Here is a 22,162-nt window from a genome sequence, read left to right on the forward strand (position 1 = left end):
ACACATCGACAGACTGAGGCACACAGACGCCTCTACCTGCAGCCAGTGCGCACCGAAAATCACTTCACCAAAATCCACCAGCGCGTCAGTTCTCCGCGCGCAGAGACGAGACGAGCCACGTCCAGCAGCACCTGAAAATCCAACTTTTTTTATGAAATTAATTATAATAAGCAGCAGTGCTATTCTTCTTCTCAAATTCCTTTCATTGTTTTAAATATCGCACGAAGAGTGGCGAGACTCCCTGCGTCCTCACAACCACCGCGCGCTGTTTCGCAGTCAGAGAGGACTTTTCTGCTTGGAGTCACTTCTCGTTCCTCCTCAGACCGTTTTGTAAAGCATGTGATGTGCCGCGACAGATAGAGCAGAACGACAATGAAGAGGTTAACCAAACCTTTGAGAGCGGACATCTCTCCAGTAGCCTCTTGATCAACTTTGTTGCGCATTAAGATGCGCCCCACAGAAGAGGAGTTGGATGAGGAACTTTTTGCGTGAGCTTTTGCTACCTTCAGAAAACAGGTACCTCCTATGTATTTAAGAAATAATCCAACTCGGTGTTGCCTGAGCTCGTCGCTAATTTAAACTTTGCTGGGGAAACTCATTGAGGATTTGCTGCGTTCACCATGACGGTTCGTCTATCACGGATCCAACTGGCCCTGTTCTTTATCTTGCTCTGTCCGGTCAATATCATCGGACTCTGGTGGTAAGTGCTCTGAATTTACCACGTGTTTTATGTTAATCTGTCTTGTGTCAGCCTGGGCTTTAAATGATGTCACCTGATTTAGTTATATTTGATTCCCGCGCACAAACATGGGGCATCTAATTATGTTGAACTATATCTATCCGCAGCACCATCACTCAGCATTAGCCTACCGGCTTTTCACCTAAATACTCAGGATAGTCCGGGAGCCATCTGCGTTGCTAATGGGGTCTGGTCCAAAGACAAATTTAAACATGAATTTCAAGGCTGCAATAGCAGGATGTACGTAAAAAAGAGATAACACAATAAAGATAATTCATAAAAATGGACAAAATAAGCAGATAGATCAGTAGTGATAAAACAATGCATGTAATAGTGTTTTTAAAACATCAATACTTCACCTCAGTTATTTACACTTCATGTTTTTCTTCAATATCAAAATAAACAAAGCAAAACTTATATTTGTGCTAACAAAGAGATCATGAAACCCTCAAATCAAAGTATGTTTCAATGGGACAAATATAGGTCCCCAGCATGCAGGACAAAGAGACAGAGAAACAGGGTGGTGAGAGAGGTGTCTGCTGTTCATTGCCTGCAGTAATACATGGAGGAGAGAGGACAGGGAGATTGGTGGAGGTTGTGTGTTTGTGTGTGTGTTTGTGTGTGTGTGTGTGTGTGTGTGTGTGTGTGTGTGTGTGGTGGGGGTTCAGAGTCAGGAATGTCAGGTGGCCCTCTAGGCACAGTGGATATGTCATCATAAAACAATCCATACAGGCTCAGCTCCGCAAGGTGTGTGACAGTCGGACAGACAGACAGACAGACAGACAGACAGACAGACAGACAGAGACAGACAGACCATATAGATCTGCTGATAACATGTTTTCTATCCATTTGGGTCTCTGTCTGTCTGTATACTTTCACTGTCTTGTATGCAGTATTTCATTTGGCAACATCCAATATTTCTGTCTGTCTTTCCCTTTCTCTCTCTTTTACACACACACACACACACACACACACACACACACACACACACACACACACACACACACACACACACACACACACACACACACACACACTTGTGCAAAGCAGCAGTGTTTGAATGTGAAGCTTTGTTTTGGGTTTTTTACCCAGCGAATCCTCCCACTGTTCATTCACAGCCCAGTCAAGGTCAGTGTGGGTTGTAGTGTCACAGGGGCTGTGTAAGTCCACTGAATGTCCTTGTGTGACTGGCAGATGGACTGGCAGCATCAGAGGAAGTGTGTCTTCATGTGCAATCATTATAGATGTGAGGTAAACACAAGTAACCTGTGAGGATTTATTAGAAATACAGAGAATTGCCAATGTTAGGACAAAAGAAAAAAAAATGACCTGCTCCACATTACCCTGGTGAAATTATTGATTTGATGTAAGGACCCTTAGTCCTGTTGTAAATGTGGAGTTAACATTGCATACTGACAGACCATAAGGTGGACGTTCAAGCTCTCCTTTCATGTTATCTTCTGGGGTGTCACGGAATAACAAAATGCAGTTTACTTGTATAAAAGACGTGCATTCACACTTGTGTCCTCAAGATGTGAAGAAAAAGGACAGACACGGTCTGGTTTCTCTGCTGAGTCTCAGCCGGCTAAACCTCTGTTCTGTCCACCCCATGCTCTCCATCGTTAGTATTTGTGTGTCTTCATAATAATTGGTTATCTTTTAAATATTATTCTGTTGCGTTCAAACTGTACAAAGCAATTAGGTCTTGGCTCAAAAAATGCTACCGTGTTATACGTCATAATTCATGAATCTGAATTTGTGAGAAACTCAGATTAAGTAGCTGTTGTGTTAAACTCTATTCAATCTGTGTAATTTTCATGTCAGCGTTCTAGTGGCAGCACATTCTTCAGAACTCAGGAGATTCATTTTAAATAAAACTCTAGTGGATTAGGGGAATCAACACTGAGAAATCTGCTACTTCCTTTTTATCCCCGCTGACATACGTTGTCATCTTCTTTCACTCACTCACTTGTTCGCTGGCGGACTTGCACACTCACACAGACACACATGTGAATGCATTCAGGCACAGATTCACACACTCATACGCACACACCTACACACACACACACACACAGTGGCCGGCTGTGGAGCAGCTTGGGCGAAGCCACACCTGTGGGTTGCTCCCCAGTTTGCCAGGACAATGATGCTCTCTGTTGAAAGCTGCTGGACATACCATCATACATCTCTCTTTCTCTGTCTCATGCTCGCTCCTCTTCAATGTCTCTGACATGTCTTTTGCCATACTTGTATCTATGGAAGGAAAATACCTATCATGCAGATAGGTTGTCGCTGAGGGAAAAGAGAGCGACAGCTGCAGTGATGGACAGAGAGTGAGAGAGATGAAATGCGGGGAGATAGCTGTCCTTTCAGAGCCTCTGCTGATTAGAGCGCTCTAATCATTTGGCCAGAGAGCAGAGAGCACAGCTCAGAGACAAAGTGAGGAATGTCTTTGCTCTCTTATACTGGTTTTGACTGCAGTGCTTAGCAGGGCCAACTTTGCGCTATGTGTGTGTGTGTGTGTGTATGTCACAACCCCACTTTGGCCGGCAGCCTGCCTGTAGCGTGCCACAGGCCTACAGGTGGACACACACTGCATTTGTGTCTGTGTGTGTGTGTGTGTGTGTGTGTGTGTGTGTTTCAGCTTTCTCCTTTGTGTGTTTATGTGTGTGTCACTCCAAATACATCTCCAACCAGTGTATCCTGGTTAATCTGTTTAACATGCACACAGAGATGTGCAAATGCACTCATTCAGTCAGTTATGAGAGAATATATGCACATACACACACACAAGCACATGGCTCGGTAGTCAGAACCGCCATGATCACCAGAGGAGAGTTTCATTGTAACAGATCTTATCTTGTCCACTCCACTTCTGGTCTGAAAAGCTAGATGTCTAATCAGGACCAGGGAGATGGGTACAGATAAAGATAATGACGATGTGGGTTTGGCATCAAGGAGAGAACTGAATTAAATGTGTTTATGTGTGTGTGTGTGTGTGTGTGTGTGTGTGTGTGTGTGTGTGTGTGTGTGTCTGCACTTTTGAGCATGCATGCATTTCTGTGGGCATTCATACTTTAAATATGTTCCAGTGTCAGAAATATATAGGGCAGAGGGTATGAATGGTCCAAGAAACGTCAAAATGCATCTACAATGTACCAAGATTGGCAAAAAACTGTTCACAGTTTTGGGGTTGGCAGAAGCCAGTTTGAAATGGAAATGTAACATTGAAAGATAATGTTAAGGCGACATCAGCTAAGCACAGGTTTTGATGTCTTTTGGATGGCTGTATAAAATAGAAGTTGCTACTGTGTGCAGCTTTTCCATGTTACTGTTATATGTTACAGTTTTCTGATCTGCTCTTACAAGTCATATTGCCTGAAATGGTGAACACGCCAAATTATAGCTTCAAATTGAACAACAGAAAAACAGATGTCTCATCGGAAAACTCTTTTTCATGGCATAACTTTTTTTCATGGCAACATGTTTGCCAACGTGTGTGGTCTCACATATCCATACGTGTTGAACATATGTGTTAAAGACTGTCGTGATGATGCAGTAAATGTCATATTATTGGCACAATTACACAGTTACTCACAGTAAGCAAAGCTACAGGTGGCATCCCCTGCAGTGGTTAGCTCAGACACCAATTTGACCAATGTTAGTGGACCATTAATACTAAATTTGTCTTAACCGATATAGCACCAGCTCTGCTTTCTATATTTCATCGTTATTGCTGAGTCCCACAAACATCCACGCACCTTTCCAACCTCTACTTTTCATCTGAATATATCCATTCATGGACAATTTGTACTTTTTGGCTGTCTTTGCTGTTGGGTGTGTCACTGTACCAAGTTGTAACAGCAGAACAAACTTGTGAATGTTTTTCTTGTGTAAAATTGGTTTGGTGTTGTTGGTTTCCCCTTTGGTCACAATGTATTGCATGCTATTTAAATTGGGTGCATTACATTTCATGAGTGCTGAAACATTTCATTGAGACAAACTCCATTGTTCTCGATCTTGTTTTTACGTCAGCAAAAACAACATGATCGGACATGTCTGAAAGTGATTGACGTGTCCCAGACTGCAGGGTCAGAAAAACAAGTGAGCAATTATTGAGGGCACGCAGACTGTCGGGACGCTGGCAAGGTGCTGAATTTGTTGCCATCCATTTTTAATCTTGTGTTTTTTGGGACGCCAGACAAATTTAACACGTGTTTTAATTTTCCTCGCTGTTTCTTGATAATTCTATCAGTGCTTTATCTCTTTGTATCTCATTCGTATCTTACACTCAACCCCCACCATCTCTTTCCTTCTCTACACACCCCCTCTTAATAAGCTGTCTCTCGTTGACCCTTTTTTACTTATTCTCTCTTCCACTGGCGTCTCAGACTAGCGCTTGTCGTGACTGTCTTCATCTCCAGCATACTTGAGGGATTAAGGAGGGATGAAATTCACTCATTCGTGGGCAGAGTGAAAAAAAAGGGCCCCGCAGGGCCCCGTACAGTACAGCACTTTATCTATGGTGCCGTGAGATCCTTAATGAAACCTGAGGTCGCTTTGAGCACCGATGTTTAATCTCTTTCTGAATAAACACACTGAATAAGGCTTTTACTTCTTCTGTGAAACCTCAGGGGTGTTTTGTTCCCAATTGTCAGCCACAATATGAAAAACAAACAAATGTAAAAACGTATCACTGATTTGATCTTATTTAGATATCTTGTTAACTTGGCAAAGGTGTTAGCAGCATGGATAGACCCGCTATCGCTCAATGTTTGATATGGGTATTTTAGTCGCTTTGTGTTGTTTTATCTCGTACTGTATGACCCCCCCCCGTCTCTGTCTTGGGACTTTATCATCATGAAGAACTATTCATGCGAGTCAGTGTTTCCTTAAAGCCCCTGATAATATCACAGACTGCACGTCCTGGATGGTGTTTTGCACTTATCTTTTCAAGAGATGTTTCATAAATGACAGTGGCACTTTGCATGAAGAGGATCTGATTGCTGTCTGGCCGTGTAGTTCCGTCTGCGAGCCTGCTTTTATCTCTGTGCATGCCTGCCGAGTAGTGAATGTGTCTGCTTGTGGGTACTCTATATGAAGGATTTAGTCTGCAAGCTACATTTGTGTGTATGCATGCATCCTCTTGAAGCATCCCACTCTGAGCTTTAAACAGGGGGACGTTCATCTTTATATGATGCAGTAGATAGTATTTTGTATCTTCATTGAGGCTGCAGAAGGCCATGGAGGAGACAATCATGATGTTTCTATTAAGACTTGAGTGAGGCTAACAGTTGTATAGTATTCAGTACGAAATTCAGTGCACCATTTTGTCCACTCCTGCTCCATGGAAACCAAAAGAGAGAAGAGAAGTGAAAAGTAGACTGATGTCTGATTTTTTTCATAATGTTCACTGTGCAGACACATAAACCTCCTTAAGCCACCCTCGCTCTGGTCAATTTATTAAAAACAATTACTTTGCACCTGTCACATGGACTTTCTGGCGTATTCCCATATCCTATTCAACTTCGCAGGGATGCACACTTTTATGTACCGATCTCCAAACAAGGGCAAGAATGCTGGCCGCTCACTGTCATCCTATCATCCAATTATTGCATCCCATTTTTGGGTATATTGTCGGCACTGCGCTTTTCCACCTCAGTTCGCTTCACTTTCCGATTCATACTTAATTCCCATTTCTCCTCCCATCATGCCCCGTTTCTAAACTTATATTGAAGACAGTCCAATGGGGATTATCAAAATAGCTTTTAACCAAAATGAAAGGATGATTTCACCCTACTGTGTCAAAAAAGGTATCACGATTTTGTTTTAAAGTACCTACTTTTCAATTCACAAAACCCTGTCATTTGAATTAAACAAAGTACAGTTTTAAGTCCTGCTATTGCTCATTTCTCTGCTCTGACCAATGTCCTTCTCCACTGTCTCCCATGGCAGAAGCTGCTCAGTTTTAGGAAGATATACTGTTGAAATGAATTCAGTTGCATATTGTGGCAGAAGGCAGCATGTTAATTCATTGTGCTTAGTTGTTGTGAGATGTGAGGAAAGAGAGGAGATACTGCTAACACGGATGTAAGACATGTCCTTAATCCACGCTACACACTAACAAAGTCATCTCCAGGATTTATCTCCAGCGCCAAATGTCAAACATGGAAACTGAACAAAGAGTAACCTTTCTTTAACATGATGTCATATATCAGTCAGTTTTTGACTCATTACATACAATATGTATGCAAGTGCATAAGTACACAAAAATTGCCATTTTCAATTATTTTTGCATCTGATCTTCCACAAGAAGCAATTTATCTCTTTCACCAGTTCACTTTGCAAAATGTGATAATAAGGGAACCTTTTTCTCGTTGTCAAAGCCCTCTAACTGTCTCTGTCTTTTGCTTCCAGGACTACATCAACGTCATCCAGTACATTCACTAGTTTTACAACTCTACACCTCCCATTGTAAAAACCAGGCAGGCTATTGTGAGCTGCAGACGGTGCTGGCCTCCCAGCGCACAAACAAGCAAAATACTACATTTTTTTCCCACATCCATAAAAATCTACCCATACTGTCTCGAAATACACCTGAATGCATCGTTCTCTCTGTCTCACACACACACACACACACGCAGCCTGGGAGCAGTGGGTATATAATGAGTGGTTGTTGAGAGGGAGTGTGCGTTGCTAAGTATTGTATCTGTACCTGCTAATTAACACACAGACTGTCTGTATGATTTCATTATCTGTGTTACTTTCACGTGCATGCACTTGAGCAGAACACACACACACACACACACACACACAGACCCGTTGTAAAGTTCCGCACACACATAACACCTGTATTGAAAATACAGCATTGTCTCCATAGTGATGTTGTCATTACACTCTCAATAATAGAAGGAATGCAGCAGTGGGTGTCCCTGGAGTGTGCGTTCAGATATTTGTTTGTGTGTGTCTCTTGTGCATGCATGCGTATGTGCCAATACACGTATTATCTTTTATTATGATTTCCACATTATACACCATATATTATGATTGAGTACATGTACTCCCCCTAATCTTAAAAACAAATTGAATTATTAGAATGGAATTGTAATCCATGCTGCCTGCCGTTATCACATGTTGAGTCCTGGTGGATAACAGTATTTGGGCAGTTGCTTCTGGATCTTCCTTTCCATGATGTTATTGGCTAAGAGGCTGACACAAGATCCCCTGTGAATAGTATTATCATTCAATCGCGTGTTGACATGTGTCATATAAATAGCTTTATCAAATGAAAAAAATAGATCGGTTTTCAAAACCTTCAAAAACACAGGGACTGAGTGTGCAAGGATGAATATGCATGCATGCGTGTGTGTGTGTGTGTGTGTGTGTGTGTGTGTGTGTGTGCAAATGTCTTGCTCTGTATCAGACCGCCAGGAGAGGGGATTGGCGAGAGTGTTTGTTCTGCTTCTTAAAACAAACTCTTGAAGCAGATGAATGATATCAGGCGGTGCGATTAACAGGGACAAGGCTGAATGAAAACCTATGAGGTAGTCTTTTGCTCTCTCTCTCTCTCTCTCGCTCTTTTGCTCTCCCTCTCTCTGCAATGCCCACCCTTTCGACTCCCATTTCATGGTAAAACTTGAAGTTATGGATCACATCTGCTGACATTCAGTGGCTTAAAGTCAACTGTGGAGAAGAGTCAAGAGAGAGAGATTGAGTAAATGAAAGGGGGATGTGAACAAATAAATGTAATATACATAAAGTTAACAGCATAGTTGGGGGTGAGTGTGGGACAGTTAAGGCAAGGTGAGGAGGAAAAGAATGGAAATAAAGTAATCTCATAAAAGAAGTGGCCACAGATGCTGGCAGGGCTTCTAAGTGGCAGAGCCAAGCCCCTCTTTCCCATTAAGAGTTAGAATAAACTATTTCTTTATTATATACACTCATCTGTCAAAGCTATTGAGGAGATCCAGGTCCGTATTCATCAAATACAAGATGTATGTATATACATATTTGAATGTTTTAAATATTTGCACTACACGAGGCGAGCTTGATTTTTTTGCCACACATTTAAACATTACATTTTTTTGTTCTTTTAAGTAATATAATATGTGCGTACGTCATTTAGATGGGTTTAATCTGGGAATTGTTTTAGCTGTGCTGATTCGAGCATTACATGTGGTTTTCGCGGTGGAGTCCTTAACTGCTGCAAAATCTCCCCGAGAGGCTGTATCATCAGAAAATCTAGAAGATCTGCCTTCTGGTTCACCAAAATCAACTTAGCATTAAGATCAACTCTAAGCGGCCTGTCTGTTAAGCGACGTCCAACTGCTTCACTTCCAGCTTTGTGAGGGCCGCACAGTTCTCGAGCGCAGTCCGGTAGCTAAATACAGACTTGTGAATCTGATGTCAGAGCTAAGATGCCTCTGGGAAACTGGGTGCTCCGTTGTCTCCCATGTGCCTATTCAAGAAGCGCATTGTCTCCGCAGCTAAGAAGTGGTGGGTAGAATTGGCAGGCTTTGCCGCCACAGAAAGCACCAAGCTTGCATTTGGTTTGTGGCTGCTGATGAGTGCAGCCACAATGTTCACTGTGCGATTAAGTTAACGTGCTGCTTACCGTAAAGAAAAGCGGGAACTTGCTATTGTTATCATGTTACTGAGAGCTTGTTCTCTTCTCTGACATTTTTTCCACTTTTCCAGGGCGGTGGGCAGTCCGCTGGTGATGGACCCCAACAGCATTTGCAGAAAGGCGAAGCGTCTGGCAGGGAAGCAGGCTGAGCTGTGCCAGACTCAGCCAGAGATCGTCAGTGAGGTGGCCAAAGGAGCCAGGCTGGGCGTCAGGGAGTGCCAGTACCAGTTCAGGTACCGCCGGTGGAACTGCACTAGCCACAACAAGTACTTTGGCAAAATACTGCAGCAAGGTGAGTAAGGAAGAAATGTGTTTTGAGTGTTGGTAACTACTTTCATGTCTCTGTTTCCCTGTCTTTTTCCCCTATTATCTAATATGGAGTGCCATTTATACGTACATAAAGCTATAGTCCGACATTTTGGGAAATACACTACTTGCTGAGCGTTAGATGTGAAGATCAATACCCCTCTTTTATCTGTGTTCAATATGAAGCTACAGCCAGCAGCTTAGCTTAGGTTAGGCTGGAAAGAAGGGGAAGCAGCTAGCCTTCCTCCAACCAAAGGTAATAAAAGTAGTCTATAAGCACTCTAAAGCCCACTAACATGTTATTTCTTGTTTGTTTAATCCTTACAAACATGGAAGTGTAAAAACAGCACAGTGGCTTCCTGGGTCTACAGCAATACATACAGTATATTACGTGTAAATTAGTGAGCTTCTGAGGCGGTTGTAGACAGATTTTCTTACTTTTGGACAGAGCGAGGTTAGCTGTTCTCCCCTGTTTTCAGTCCGTTTGCGAAGCTAAGCCAACTGTCTCCTGGCTCTGTAGCGTTATATTGAATGGACAGATATGACAGTGGTATTGATCAGAAATTCCCACCATCGTCTTTGTGGCTGTCTCCATCAGCCCTTCCAAAAACCTTTCACAGGGTTTTTAAAGAGCACATTGAAAATATTGTCACGTCCCATTTTTCAGCCGCGAGTACCTTAGGATCTGAACCCATGACCTCTCGACCACAGCTGACTGTCCTACGTCAACTTGAGGACAGATCCCTGTCTGATGGCACTCCAATAGACAAGGGCAGCTGTTGTATTTCAGACCAGACGTATTCACACTTGACTGACTCTCCTCTTCATCAGATTGGGCACGCTTGAAATGATCAGCTAAAATTGCCGTTTTTGCTCCTAACATCTCTCTTAAGATCTCTTAACATCTTCCTCCAGCTCTTTGAAGTCTGTAATATAACTGATGTTGGGTCACCGCGAGGTCTCCCCCAATTACTGTGTTGGTTTTCCTCTTTTATGATTAGATTCATAGAGAGCTGCCTGTCTCCTCTTTGACTGGTACAACAGAGAGCCTTTATCTCGGTGTTTAGTCAACAAACAGGGAATAACTGATATTAATATACAACAACAAATGTGTCAAGCACGTTATTAAATCCATGTCGGGTCTCATGTCTAGAAGATGTGCATACTGAAGTGTTGTGCTTCTGACATACTGACATTTTCAATAAGTTCTGTGTAATTGTAATTGATAAGATGGTTAAAAAGCATGTTTTTCATATTCTCATTTGACTGTCGGTGTTGCCAGTGTCTCTGGAAGGAAAAGAAAGATGTAGAAAAAAAGAAATGCAAACACAAAGATAGGGAGGGAGGGAAAAAGGGGACAAGAATCTACCAGTAGAAGATAAACCGGCAATTAATCATAAATTCCTGCCTGTCTATAAGGGAGGCCAGAGTGCTCCTCTGTTTTGAAGCCTTTGTCCTCAATTACCTGGATCTGCTCTTAATGGCCGTTTATCATGAACTAAATGTCAAAATAAAAGTGCCTTTGTATTTAATGTTCAATCTCTCTAAGTGGTTTACTTAACCTCATTGACCTCTATTTAGATTGTAAGTGATAATAGACTCCAAAGTATTTTAATGACATGATGTTTTCTTTGTAGATACATTAGACAATCATAATGAAAGCTGGTGCAGTCTGCGTAGTCCATTCATCCCTGTGTCCATGGGTGTTGGGCCTGACTATACTGTGTGCTTTTTATTCTGCTTCTTATTTGATCCCCTAGAATTTTTTTTAAACATTTGTTTAAAACTTTACTGGCTTTTAAGGGTAGAGGTGGTGCTAGCTAATTTCTGCAGCACTCTAGATGTGACACTCTTAACCACCTGCATCATTGGCACAGTGAACTACGATGAGATATGTCCGACCAAAACTAGTTTTATATAGATGGTTCAGTCCCTAACGTGTGTTTTATGTGTATGTGTGCACATGCATGTTTGGAAAAGTGTTTTAGTAAAGACTTTGTAGCAAAGGAACTTTATAGCTAATCTGATTAACATAAAGTCTAAATGCTGGTCTAAGAATGGTAGTAATGACGTCTGTTTGCATTTGTAGAACTTAAATTTGGATTTCTAGACAAAGAATATTCCATTGTGTGCTATGTTGGGTCATAACTGTACAGTAAAAAACAAAGCCACAGGGTGTTTGAGAGCATAGCCAAGCTGGCTTAAACACTGGCTTAAAATATCTTCGGGCTATCTTCCCCCACTATTTAAACCTTACAGCACTTGTGCTGTGTGGTGTGTTCATTAGCTAATGGTACCGTAAAACTTATTGATGACAACTGTACAGCCAGCATGCATGTATGTGTGTTTGTATTTCTTTCATTCTAATGTTTTCAGATGATGAACATGATTTTGCATACATCACATCTCTAGCTGTATGGCTGAAGAAACATACACACAGACTTTCATGTGGCATGGTCCATGAGTCTACTTTTTGACTTGAAAACACTTTTGCATGAAGCCACTTGAAGAGATAGAAGTGTAGAAATGTGTGTGTCTGCATGTGTGTGTTCATATAATAGGGCTGTAGTTGATTTCACAACATTACTGAAACCCTGCCATCTCACACACTTACTGCAACAAGTGCGAACGAATGAACATGTCGACACAATCACGACAACTCATTTTGCATCAACGAAACGTTTTGTCCTCTGGACATGGCTTTCAGCTATATTCAGTTTCAAAACAAGGTAAAATATCTGGCTTCTCATCATTAATTGGTAGTTATCCTCTTTCTCTTGATCTTCGCCGTGTTCGAATGACATACAGACTCCGGAGCGCTCACGGCAGGCATTGTTAGCCATGCCAGCATACTAACAGTGATGCAGGTAATCACATAAGGGATGCTGTAGTACTTTAAAAGCCATCATAGATTGTGTACAGAATGTGTGTGTGGAGTATTTTACTGCTAGATTCTTTCTTTGAGCTGTACAGTGGTTGCGAAGTAATTAAACCAGTCATCAATCGTGTCAAACATTTTCTCATGAATGATTTTTACAGGTAGACACACAGGTATAGAGACAGCTAAACCCAAGTTTAGACCTTTACACACTTCGTGTTGTCTCGTATTTAACTGCTATTCAAAGTAAGTGAGTATATCCACTGTACTGGATGTTTACTAGACAATATGATCCAGTGATCCTGATAGTAAAAACACTTTTTAAGGTTTGATTTATGTGATGCTGTATCGTTTAAATGAATAAAGTAATTAATGTCAGGCTGTTTCTAAGTTTTGGCATCAATGAGAATGGGTGCTGCAGTGTGTTGGTTTCTGCAGCTGTATTTCTTTCGTGGCCCAGTTTGTAATATTCCCACTTGTGAGCAGTAACTCGAACCAGAAATGTGTCGAACAGATATGAGCTGTCATGCTGGGATGGCACAGTGGTTAGGAGGTAACCTCACAGAGAGGATTAAAGGTCTTCAACAGGGTTAACATGTAAAAACACTTTATCCATTTCCTCTTAAATGACACATAATAGTGCTTTCTGTACACCAATGCCCTATGTGATCTAGGGTATGATGACCTCAGTCTTTTTATTAAACTATGTTTATATGGACTCTGAGATGATTTTATATTGAACTGCTTTCAGTTTTGTGTTAAATGTGTTTATTCCTGCAGAAGGGCCTTCTTGAATTAGAAGCAGACGTAGACAGGCCCAGACACCCGCTGTGGCAGAGAATTTGTTTGGAATTCATGTCTCCGAGGAATATGAAACAGGGGGCCCCAAATAATCAGAATTCTGATTGCTTCTTTTATGCATAACAATATGTTATCTCTCTTTCAACCCTCTATTAGCTTTGTATTTTTCATTTCCTCTAACTCTCTCTTGTTTGGCTCTCTCTTTTTGTCCATTTTTAGTTTGATGATATTTTGCTCCTGGTTACTAAACCAAAATAACAATTTCCGTGATAATTGTGTTAGTAATTATTTTGTTGAGTTCATCCTGATATTTTCCTTCATGCAGACTTCTTGTACTACTGTAAATGCAGTGTTTCACTGCATCTGGGGACATCTGGACATGCTCTCCGCTTGTTTGGACACAGCTCATGTAGCTATCACCATATTGAACTAATATTGAGTTGTGCGCTGATGATTCACACATGTGACTCTTAATACATCCAGGGAGGTTTTTGGAGAATGACACATCTTGATTTGAGTATGTTGCTGCTCCTGAAAATCTCAGCCCTATTCTGCTGAACAGCAGGAGCAGCAAGGTGTGGTCTTCACTGAGCTACATACACACACAGTTGCAGAAGTAGAGCAGTAGCTGTACATGCACCGCCATACGTCACTGACGAACACATTTAAGTGATTTTTTTTCTCTACAATCAACCGCAGCAAATCCCAAACAATGCCAATCGAAAATCCACGTGACTCGTTCATTTAACAAACATCAAAATACGACTCACAAAACATTTGACAACTGACTATTTGTGTAATGTCATAAATGCTTTTAAATTGCTTATACATGCACACAAACGTACACATATTTGCCTGTATTGCAGACATATCTGGGTGTTGGGGTGTACAGCTGGTATTGATATCACGGCGTGCTGGGGTGTGCATGTCTCGTCGCACGCCACCCATTCTGCGTGTGTGTGTGTGTGTGTGTTCCTAATGAATCCCATTCACTGAATCATGCGATATGGAGTTGGCAGTGTTGACGGTGGTGACTGCACGCTCACCGCCTTCCAGCTCTTAAAAGTCCTTCCCTTAGTCTCCGAATACACAAGGGCTCGCTAAGTGGCTATTCTCCCTCTCATTCTCTCTCACACACACACACACACACACACACATGCTCAGTCCCTAGTTTATCATCAATCTAGGCAGAGCTCTGCCATTTAAATCATCAATGTCCTGAACAATTCCCACTGCTTGCTTGTTTCTAGGCAAAATTTACACAGACTTATTGTCAACAAACAAAGCTTTATCTGTCTCCCCAAGCCCATTGGGTTCTACTGAAGAATTAGAAAAAGATAAAAGGTGACAAATGTATGTCTCAGTTTTCAGTCACATGAGTCGCCAGTCAAGTTAACATAAAACACGCTCTTTTCCGAAACCTATTTAAGTGGTTTTGTTGTCTAAACCTAAACCGAAGTTTATTTTGAAAAGACACGTAACGATTGGAAACTGACACGCCGTCCCTGACACATCCAAAACTGGTGCTAGGGGGGTACTTAGAGCATCATACAATGAAGCTTACAGCCACTGACAAAGTGCTTGTATTTGATGAGTTGTTTTCATTTTTTAGATTTGCTCATAATGATAAAAATAGAGCTGTATCATTTTTATTACCATTTTTTTCCGAAGCAATCCCAGTAACTAAACAAAGTGGTTAAAATTGATTTGAAAGATCTAGAAGGTTTAAGATATTAGATTTGTTCTGGTTCAATAAAGATTTGTTTTTCACGACCTGCATTTCACTGGACAAACAGGACAACGAATGCATAATATAGTCAGCCAAGTAGGTCTCTGAGATTCTTTCATAGCTGCAATAACTGTGCATAAAGAGAATGATGCTGAAGCCACCGGCGAGGACAGACGATCAATTTGCAATTGTGGTTGGACATGCCTTCAACCAGGAGTGTTAAGCTCTGCACCCAAAATAAACCATCAGCTGTGGTGTGTGAATGACAGAGGGAGAAATAGACATCCTCTCAGCACCACAAATCCAATGGCGCTTGAGATCGTAGTAATGGACGAGGATTGAGAGCAAGGTGCTTTTATCTTGTTCCACACGGCTGCGATATTAACAGACTTGATGGAGGGACGGATGCATGGATGACTGGATGGATGGATGGAAACTAGCGTCTGCCATTTGTAGGGCTATCTTTTTCCCCAGTTGTTATCCTAGGATTGATCGAGGATTAGCCTGATCAACAGATGTCTGAATATGGTGTGTGTACTGTGTAGGTATTTACCATTAGCATGTCACTGTGTCGTAATGAAAATGCTGAAAGGGTTGAATTGAAGAAAGTAAATGCCTGTGTGCATTTGCACATTTGGATTACTCATTCTATTTTCCAAATGATGGCCCTTTTTTCAACCTCCTGTTTAAAAATGTTGGGAAGATCAGCAGCTGGTTAGCTTAGCTAGCAAGTTCAAACCCTCTGTTTTGACTTCTGATGTTGTGCCTGTTTACATTTGGATTACATTGATGATTATGTTCATCCTGCATTGCGGGGACTTCAATAAACTAAAACCCCTCTTTTCCCTCGTTCCTTGTGTCATAGATATCAGGGAGACAGCGTTTGTTTATGCCATCACGGCGGCCGGTGTGACCCACGCCGTGACCCAGGCCTGCAGTATGGGAGACCTCCTGCTGTGTGGCTGTGAGGCGACCAGGAACAGAGCACCTCCGAGGCCGTCCTCGTCCTCCCCCACTGGGGACGGAGTCAAGTGGGAGTGGGGGGGCTGCGGAGATGATGTGGAGTTTGGTTATGAAAAGTCGAAACAGTTTATGGATGCCAAGAGAAGAAGGGGCAAGAGTGACATCAGGACGCTCATTGACCTGCACAACAACGAGGCTGGGCGGCTGGTAAGAGACTGTTCCAGAATCAGAACCTCGCTGTGTCTGTGCAGTTCCTGTTTACATCTTGATTGGGTAGAGTAAGAAGTAGATTGAACACTGTATGTGTGAATAAAAACTGTTTCTTTTAACTGCTACTGTGCTGTACTTAAACACCAGTGTGTGATATTTCACTTAACTCTCAAAAGATTTTAGCAGCAACGGTGTTGCTTGTCCTGTGGAATGTTCCATCATTCCACGAACATGCAAAAGAGAAAGACATCGCCCCCAGCCATATATGTGTAGCGGCGTAAGCTGATATTCTAACAAGAATCAGGTTTCTGGAACACAAAAACAAGAGCGTGCCACACATTTTGTTTTCAAGCCTCCGAGGCAGGTAGCTTCTAATGTTTCCACAGCCCTTGTAGGAGTTTAAAGTTCCTCTTTGTTGCCCGCATGAACGCCGAGTGAAGTATGGCGTCGACAACTCAACGTGCCACCGGAAGAGTGGAGATAAAGTAGCAACTTTGGAGAGTAGTTAATTACGTTAGTTTGAAATATAGCTCAGTAAATCTTCCAGATCACATTTGCTTTTAACTGTCCGTGTTGCGTCCCAGTTTTGTTACACATGTTGACACATACACAAGCAAAACACAGAGTCACAAAGTTCACTTTGGTTGGGGTCAAAGGCAGGTAGAGAGGCGAGGGCAGGATTTTGGGACTTAATCCAATTGTAGCATTAGCGAACAAACCATTTGAACAAAAGGAGAAACCTGCACACAAATGCCCAGAGGTTGAGAAATAAGTGTGTTGTGATGCATGCAAATGTCTATTTATGTGCAAGCACGCGTGCATACTCGTATACACGTTTTGCAAGTGTGTGTGTGTGTGTGTGTGTGTGTGTCTGAACAGGCGTGTGTGATGGGTTAATTATGTGCAGTATAAGTGAATGATCTGTTGTCAAGGCTTGTTAGATGTAGGAAGGCCAGAGGCAACATGGAGGGAGAGGGGGGTTGGGGAGTTAAATTCCTTCTGAATAGCGTCTGCTTTTATCTTACCTATCTATCAGTGTGTGTATTTGTGTGTGAGTGTGTGTGATCCAGTGGCCTTTTCTGTGATATACTATGAAAACACAATAATAAATAACGTCTTTAGAGAACTTGCCATTTGTCAAAAGCAGTCCTGCTTCACTTCAGGGTACAAGTTTAAAAGTTTCCTTTGTCCTCTTTTTTTCTGTTTGATGAACCATCTCTCTTTCTTCTTATTTATCGCCAAATTTACCTCCTTCACCCCTCTGCTTTCCCCTTCCACCCATAACCTTCCACCCACCGACCCCTTCCACGCTCTCCCCTTCCCAGGCGGTGAAGCTCTACATGCGGACAGAGTGCAAGTGCCACGGTCTGTCGGGGTCGTGCACCTTGCGCACGTGCTGGAAAAAGATGCCTCATTTCCGTGAGGTGGGCGACCGCCTGCTGGAGCGCTTCAACGGTGCTTCCAAGGTGATGGGTGGCAACGATGGCAAGACCCTGATCCCTGTCGGCCAGAACATTAAGCCGCCGGACAAGCAGGATCTGATCTACTCTGATGAGTCGCCCGATTTCTGCCTTGCAAATCGGAAAACTGGCTCGCTCGGGACACGGGGGCGCATGTGCAACAGCACAGCCATGGACATCAGCGGCTGCGACCTGCTGTGCTGCGAGCGCGGCTACCGGGAGGAAACAGTGGTGTTGGAGGAGAACTGTCTGTGTCGTTTCCACTGGTGTTGTGTGGTCCAGTGCAAGAAATGCTTGGTTCGAAAAGAGCTTAGTCTCTGTCACTGATGAACTGAGGTTGACAGCAGTCAATATGACTTGGTTACTTCTGTTACATTTGGAGGTTTTTTGCTTTAGTTTGGCTGGTGGGAAAGAAGGAAAAGATTTGGATTTTCATGGTGATCCTTTTGTTTTTGCACCAGTCACATTCAGATAGTGCCCCGAAAATGTTCGTTTTAAAAAGTATTTTATCATAGTTCTGGCTTCTTGATTCCCAGGAATGTGGATTTTAATGCAACCACATGGAAACAAAGGCAGGGGGACTAAAGGAAGTCAAATAGAGAATATGTTTGTTTCTGAGCTACCTATTTTTTCTTTTTCTTGTTTATGAAAAAGGACCAAAGAATGTCAAAATATGTATTTTTTCTGAAATGAAAGAGGAGGTTTCTTGGCGTCAATTCCACCACCAGTTAAACAACACTGCTTGTTGTTAGCTGCCAGTTAAAAACAAAGAGTTTCAGACTTCACCTTGTGCTGATGCACCTGATTTGGTTATGGAATTTCCATAACTGTCCATTCCCTAAGCCCCGTCCTGAGAAAATGCTCCTTGGCCTGGACTGTAGGTAGAAAGCATGCCAACAGTTGCATCCTTCATTGGAGCAATCCATTCTTTACACTTTTACTCTTTTCTTTTGGGTTTCAGAAAAGCACCACCCTGCAAACTCTTTATATGCAGAGCATCACTCCTACTACAGCCCCATGCACATCATTTCAGCATGTGGAGAAACCTCTAGGCTTGACAGACCTGCCATTCCCGGTTACGGCTGCTGAGCTATGATTGGACAATTGCTAATGTGGGAGAGGTTTAGCAAACCATCAACTGTATAAATTGGCTGCTAATCTATGAGGGCCACACTGACTATCATGAAACGTTTGAGTCTCTGACGATTCTTTATTGTGTTATCCGTTATTTTACGTCTGTCAGTTCTACTGGATCATAGAAAGATTAAGCCCCGATATTCCTCATTAGGCATGAGCAATAAACAGAGAATCTTTACATTTTACCACAAATGTTAAAAATGTTGTTATAAATCTCTCTCAGTTACATTAACTGTAGCTTTAAGTAAATATCAAAAATCAAATACAAACAATGCAGATCTTGATTTTTTTTTTCTACTACTGCATCAAAAATAAACTAAAAAGGGAAACGGCATCACATTATCATATTTGAAGAATGCTGTCAACACCATGTTTTGCAGGTGTGGACTTGGCCTGCCAGCAAAGACTGTTATTTATATAAAGATATGATGACAAGACTACTCACTTCCATCTCTCTCAGAAGCACTTTGGATACGATGGCTGCCGCGGACTTTCTCAATAGCTTGGCAATAAAACCTTTTGCGCTCGTCTGTTTCTGTTCAACCAAAAGAGAAACCTTTATTCACATTTCATTGTTTGGTATCGAGAAACTGTATATAATGTATTTTGTTTATCTGTTATGATATACAGGGCTAATGTAATAATGCACTTTGGATGCTAGCTTTTGTTTGATACTGTATATGCAGTGTGTGTGTGTGTGTGTGTGTGTGTGTGTGTGTGTGTGTTTGAGAGAAAGTGTTGAGCATGTATTTGTGCAGGTTGGCCAGTTATCACCATATCCTTCAGTTGACAGTACCTTTTATAGGCCTATATCTTCAATCAAGTTGCTGTCTGACATTAAACTGCATTATGTTGGTTATTAAAAGCACACTGCTCTTTGACTCTCTGCCTCTGTGTGAGGCAGACAAGATCTTATATTTGCTCATATTCAGAGGAAGTATGTTTCCCATAAACCTGTCATCTCATTTACACTCACATTTTACTACCAGACGATGTAGAGTAAGTATACTGAACTATAACAATACATTGCCTCCACTTGTTCTGATAAGGCTGTTGCCTCCGCTGTGGTTTCTGAGTGTGTATCAGAATCAGTTTTGATTTTACAGTTGGTGATGTTTATGTTTCTGGAAGCTATCATCGTTCAGATCTGGCTGTTACATACTTACACAGTTACTTTCAAAGTTAAAAGAAACACTAGTATACAGTACATTTTAAGTGGATATTCGCTGTTAGCCTTATATTTAAGAGACGATAGTCGGATTGTTTTTGGAGGATTCATTGAAAGCCTTTTTCGGCCCCACAGTTTCATATTTAGGAAGACTGCATTCTTGTCATTTCAATGACCCAATGCAACATATGGGTCATTATTACGATGATCACTGTTGCAGCAATGAAGCAAGTGAGAGTATTTTTATGAAGAGCATACATATATTGAATGTTACAATGAGATCAACAAAAAAACAACTCAAACAAGCAATTGTTTACGAAAGGGCCAGTAAATATGTTTACGTGGTAATCGTGATGACATGCTTTTTAGTTATTGTTTCCCAGTAACTTTGACTGTTATTATAATGTGAGGAATAATGAGGTGATGGCAACATTATATGATATTTGTATAACGTTTTGGGCTGACTATAGTCACATTAACAGTGCTGTCTGATATTGTGCACTTCTCTATCTGATCTGTCGTGTGACGTGGACCTAAGACCATTTAATATCTGCATATGTTAAATTAAGCAAAATCAAAGTACTTTTAGCAAATACCTTAACTAGGTTTGGTGGGAAACAACAGTATGGAGCAAAAGGAAGGAGCAGATTAAAGCATTAAAACACCTCAGTGCTACATAATGCAACCCATCTTTGGCCAACTAAGTTGTGTGTCAGCAACTTACCATCATTTTGTCATCTATTCAAAGGCATTTTGTTTGCTTCACATTTTGTTATGCTCTTCATTTTTGTATTCTTCAGAAATCATTTCATATCTAGATGTTATGTTGCATTTTCATTGTGTGACGCACAATCAAAACACTATTCAAATAAAAAGTAAAACATTCTGTTTTTTAATTTAATCTCATTCTTTCCATGCATTTTACAGTATGTGTGTACAAATTCATTATTTGAACCATTTAACCACATTGCGGTACACTTAAAATAAGCTGCATCAAAAAATACAGAAAAAACGAATTTGTTGGATAGCATATTTAATCTCAGTAAATGTTTTGTGTTACGCTAGGTGTCAGTTTAAACTTTATATTGGTTTTTAGTCCAATCGTGATACAAATATTCCACATCAAACCTCTCATATGTCCTGCAAGGAGAAGCATCACAAATACAAGATTTCAACCTGACAAAATGTACAGACTAATTTAAATACATCTTGTAGCACGTTTTCCTTTCGGAGTTCTCCCAGGCATTGTTTGAATGTGTAATTTATTTTATACAAGGTTTTCACTTCAGTGATGATTGTCACACCTCTGCTTTGATTCGATTATTTTTGCCACTCAGCAAAAAGAAGTGTTGTTGTGAGGTATTTATTCTGCAGAAATGAAAAGACAAGGAGGGAGAAAAAGAGTCGACCTGCATTAGTTTTGAGCTCTACAAGTTGACACAAGTTCATATTTTCCAGGAATTTGTTGCACGTAGGTGTGTAGCAGAGTCGGGCCAGCAGTTGTGTTTAAGACATGGAGAGGTAGGCCAAAGAACAGGAAAATGCCAGGGGGCTCTCGCCTGCTCCTATATCCCCTACTGTTGCTCCTTCGCCCTCTCCTCTCCTCTCCTCTCCTCTCCTCTCCCCTCCTCTCCCCTCCTCTCCTCTCTTCTCCCCTCCTCTCCTCTCCTCTCCCCTCCTCTCCTCTCCTCTCCCTCTGTCTTTAAGCTGTGTAGGCATTCAGTGCTGCATGGGCAAAGCCAGAGAAAATAGACAAGTGAGCAGATAGATTTATTAGAGCATTGGTATAAATATGGTTGTCTGTCGACATCTGTGTGCATGTGGCTGCATGTGTCTGTCTTTGTCAGTGTGTGTGTGTGTGTGTGTGTGTGTGAGAGGGCCAGGTTAGAATTTTTCCATGTGTCCCTCTGAGAAAGAAATAGTGCCTGAGGAATGCAACATTGTCCCTATTAGAGTTGAGTTGTGTCTCCACCTACAATGAAGGTTAAGTGCCTACACACACACAGACACACACACACAAATGCAACCTCCCACAAAGTATTAATGAAGGGTTGCCATTGTAAATGGATCTATAGCGTTGAGCTGCAGACAGCCATTTCCGTAAATCAGTCAAATAAGTAGAGTCCTCCTATTTCTTATCTCCTACAG

The 22,162-nt window shown here is 41.6% G+C and overlaps 1 protein-coding gene across 1 annotated transcript; it reads left to right on the top strand.

Annotated features, from left to right (window-relative positions):
* Positions 1-356: 356 nt before the first annotated feature.
* Positions 357-20,893, top strand: wnt6b (wingless-type MMTV integration site family, member 6b). Its single transcript, XM_079170387.1, has 4 exons — positions 357-700; positions 9,434-9,654; positions 15,942-16,246; positions 17,575-20,893. Exons 1-4 carry the CDS (start codon positions 621-623, stop codon positions 18,034-18,036), a joined length of 1,068 nt encoding a protein of 355 aa, XP_079026513.1. The 5' UTR covers positions 357-620; the 3' UTR covers positions 18,037-20,893.
* The last annotated feature ends 1,269 nt before the right edge of the window (positions 20,894-22,162 follow it).

Source organism: Pholis gunnellus (assembly GCF_910591455.1).
Source record: "Pholis gunnellus genome assembly, chromosome: 12".
Classification (NCBI taxonomy): domain Eukaryota; kingdom Metazoa; phylum Chordata; class Actinopteri; order Perciformes; family Pholidae; genus Pholis; species Pholis gunnellus.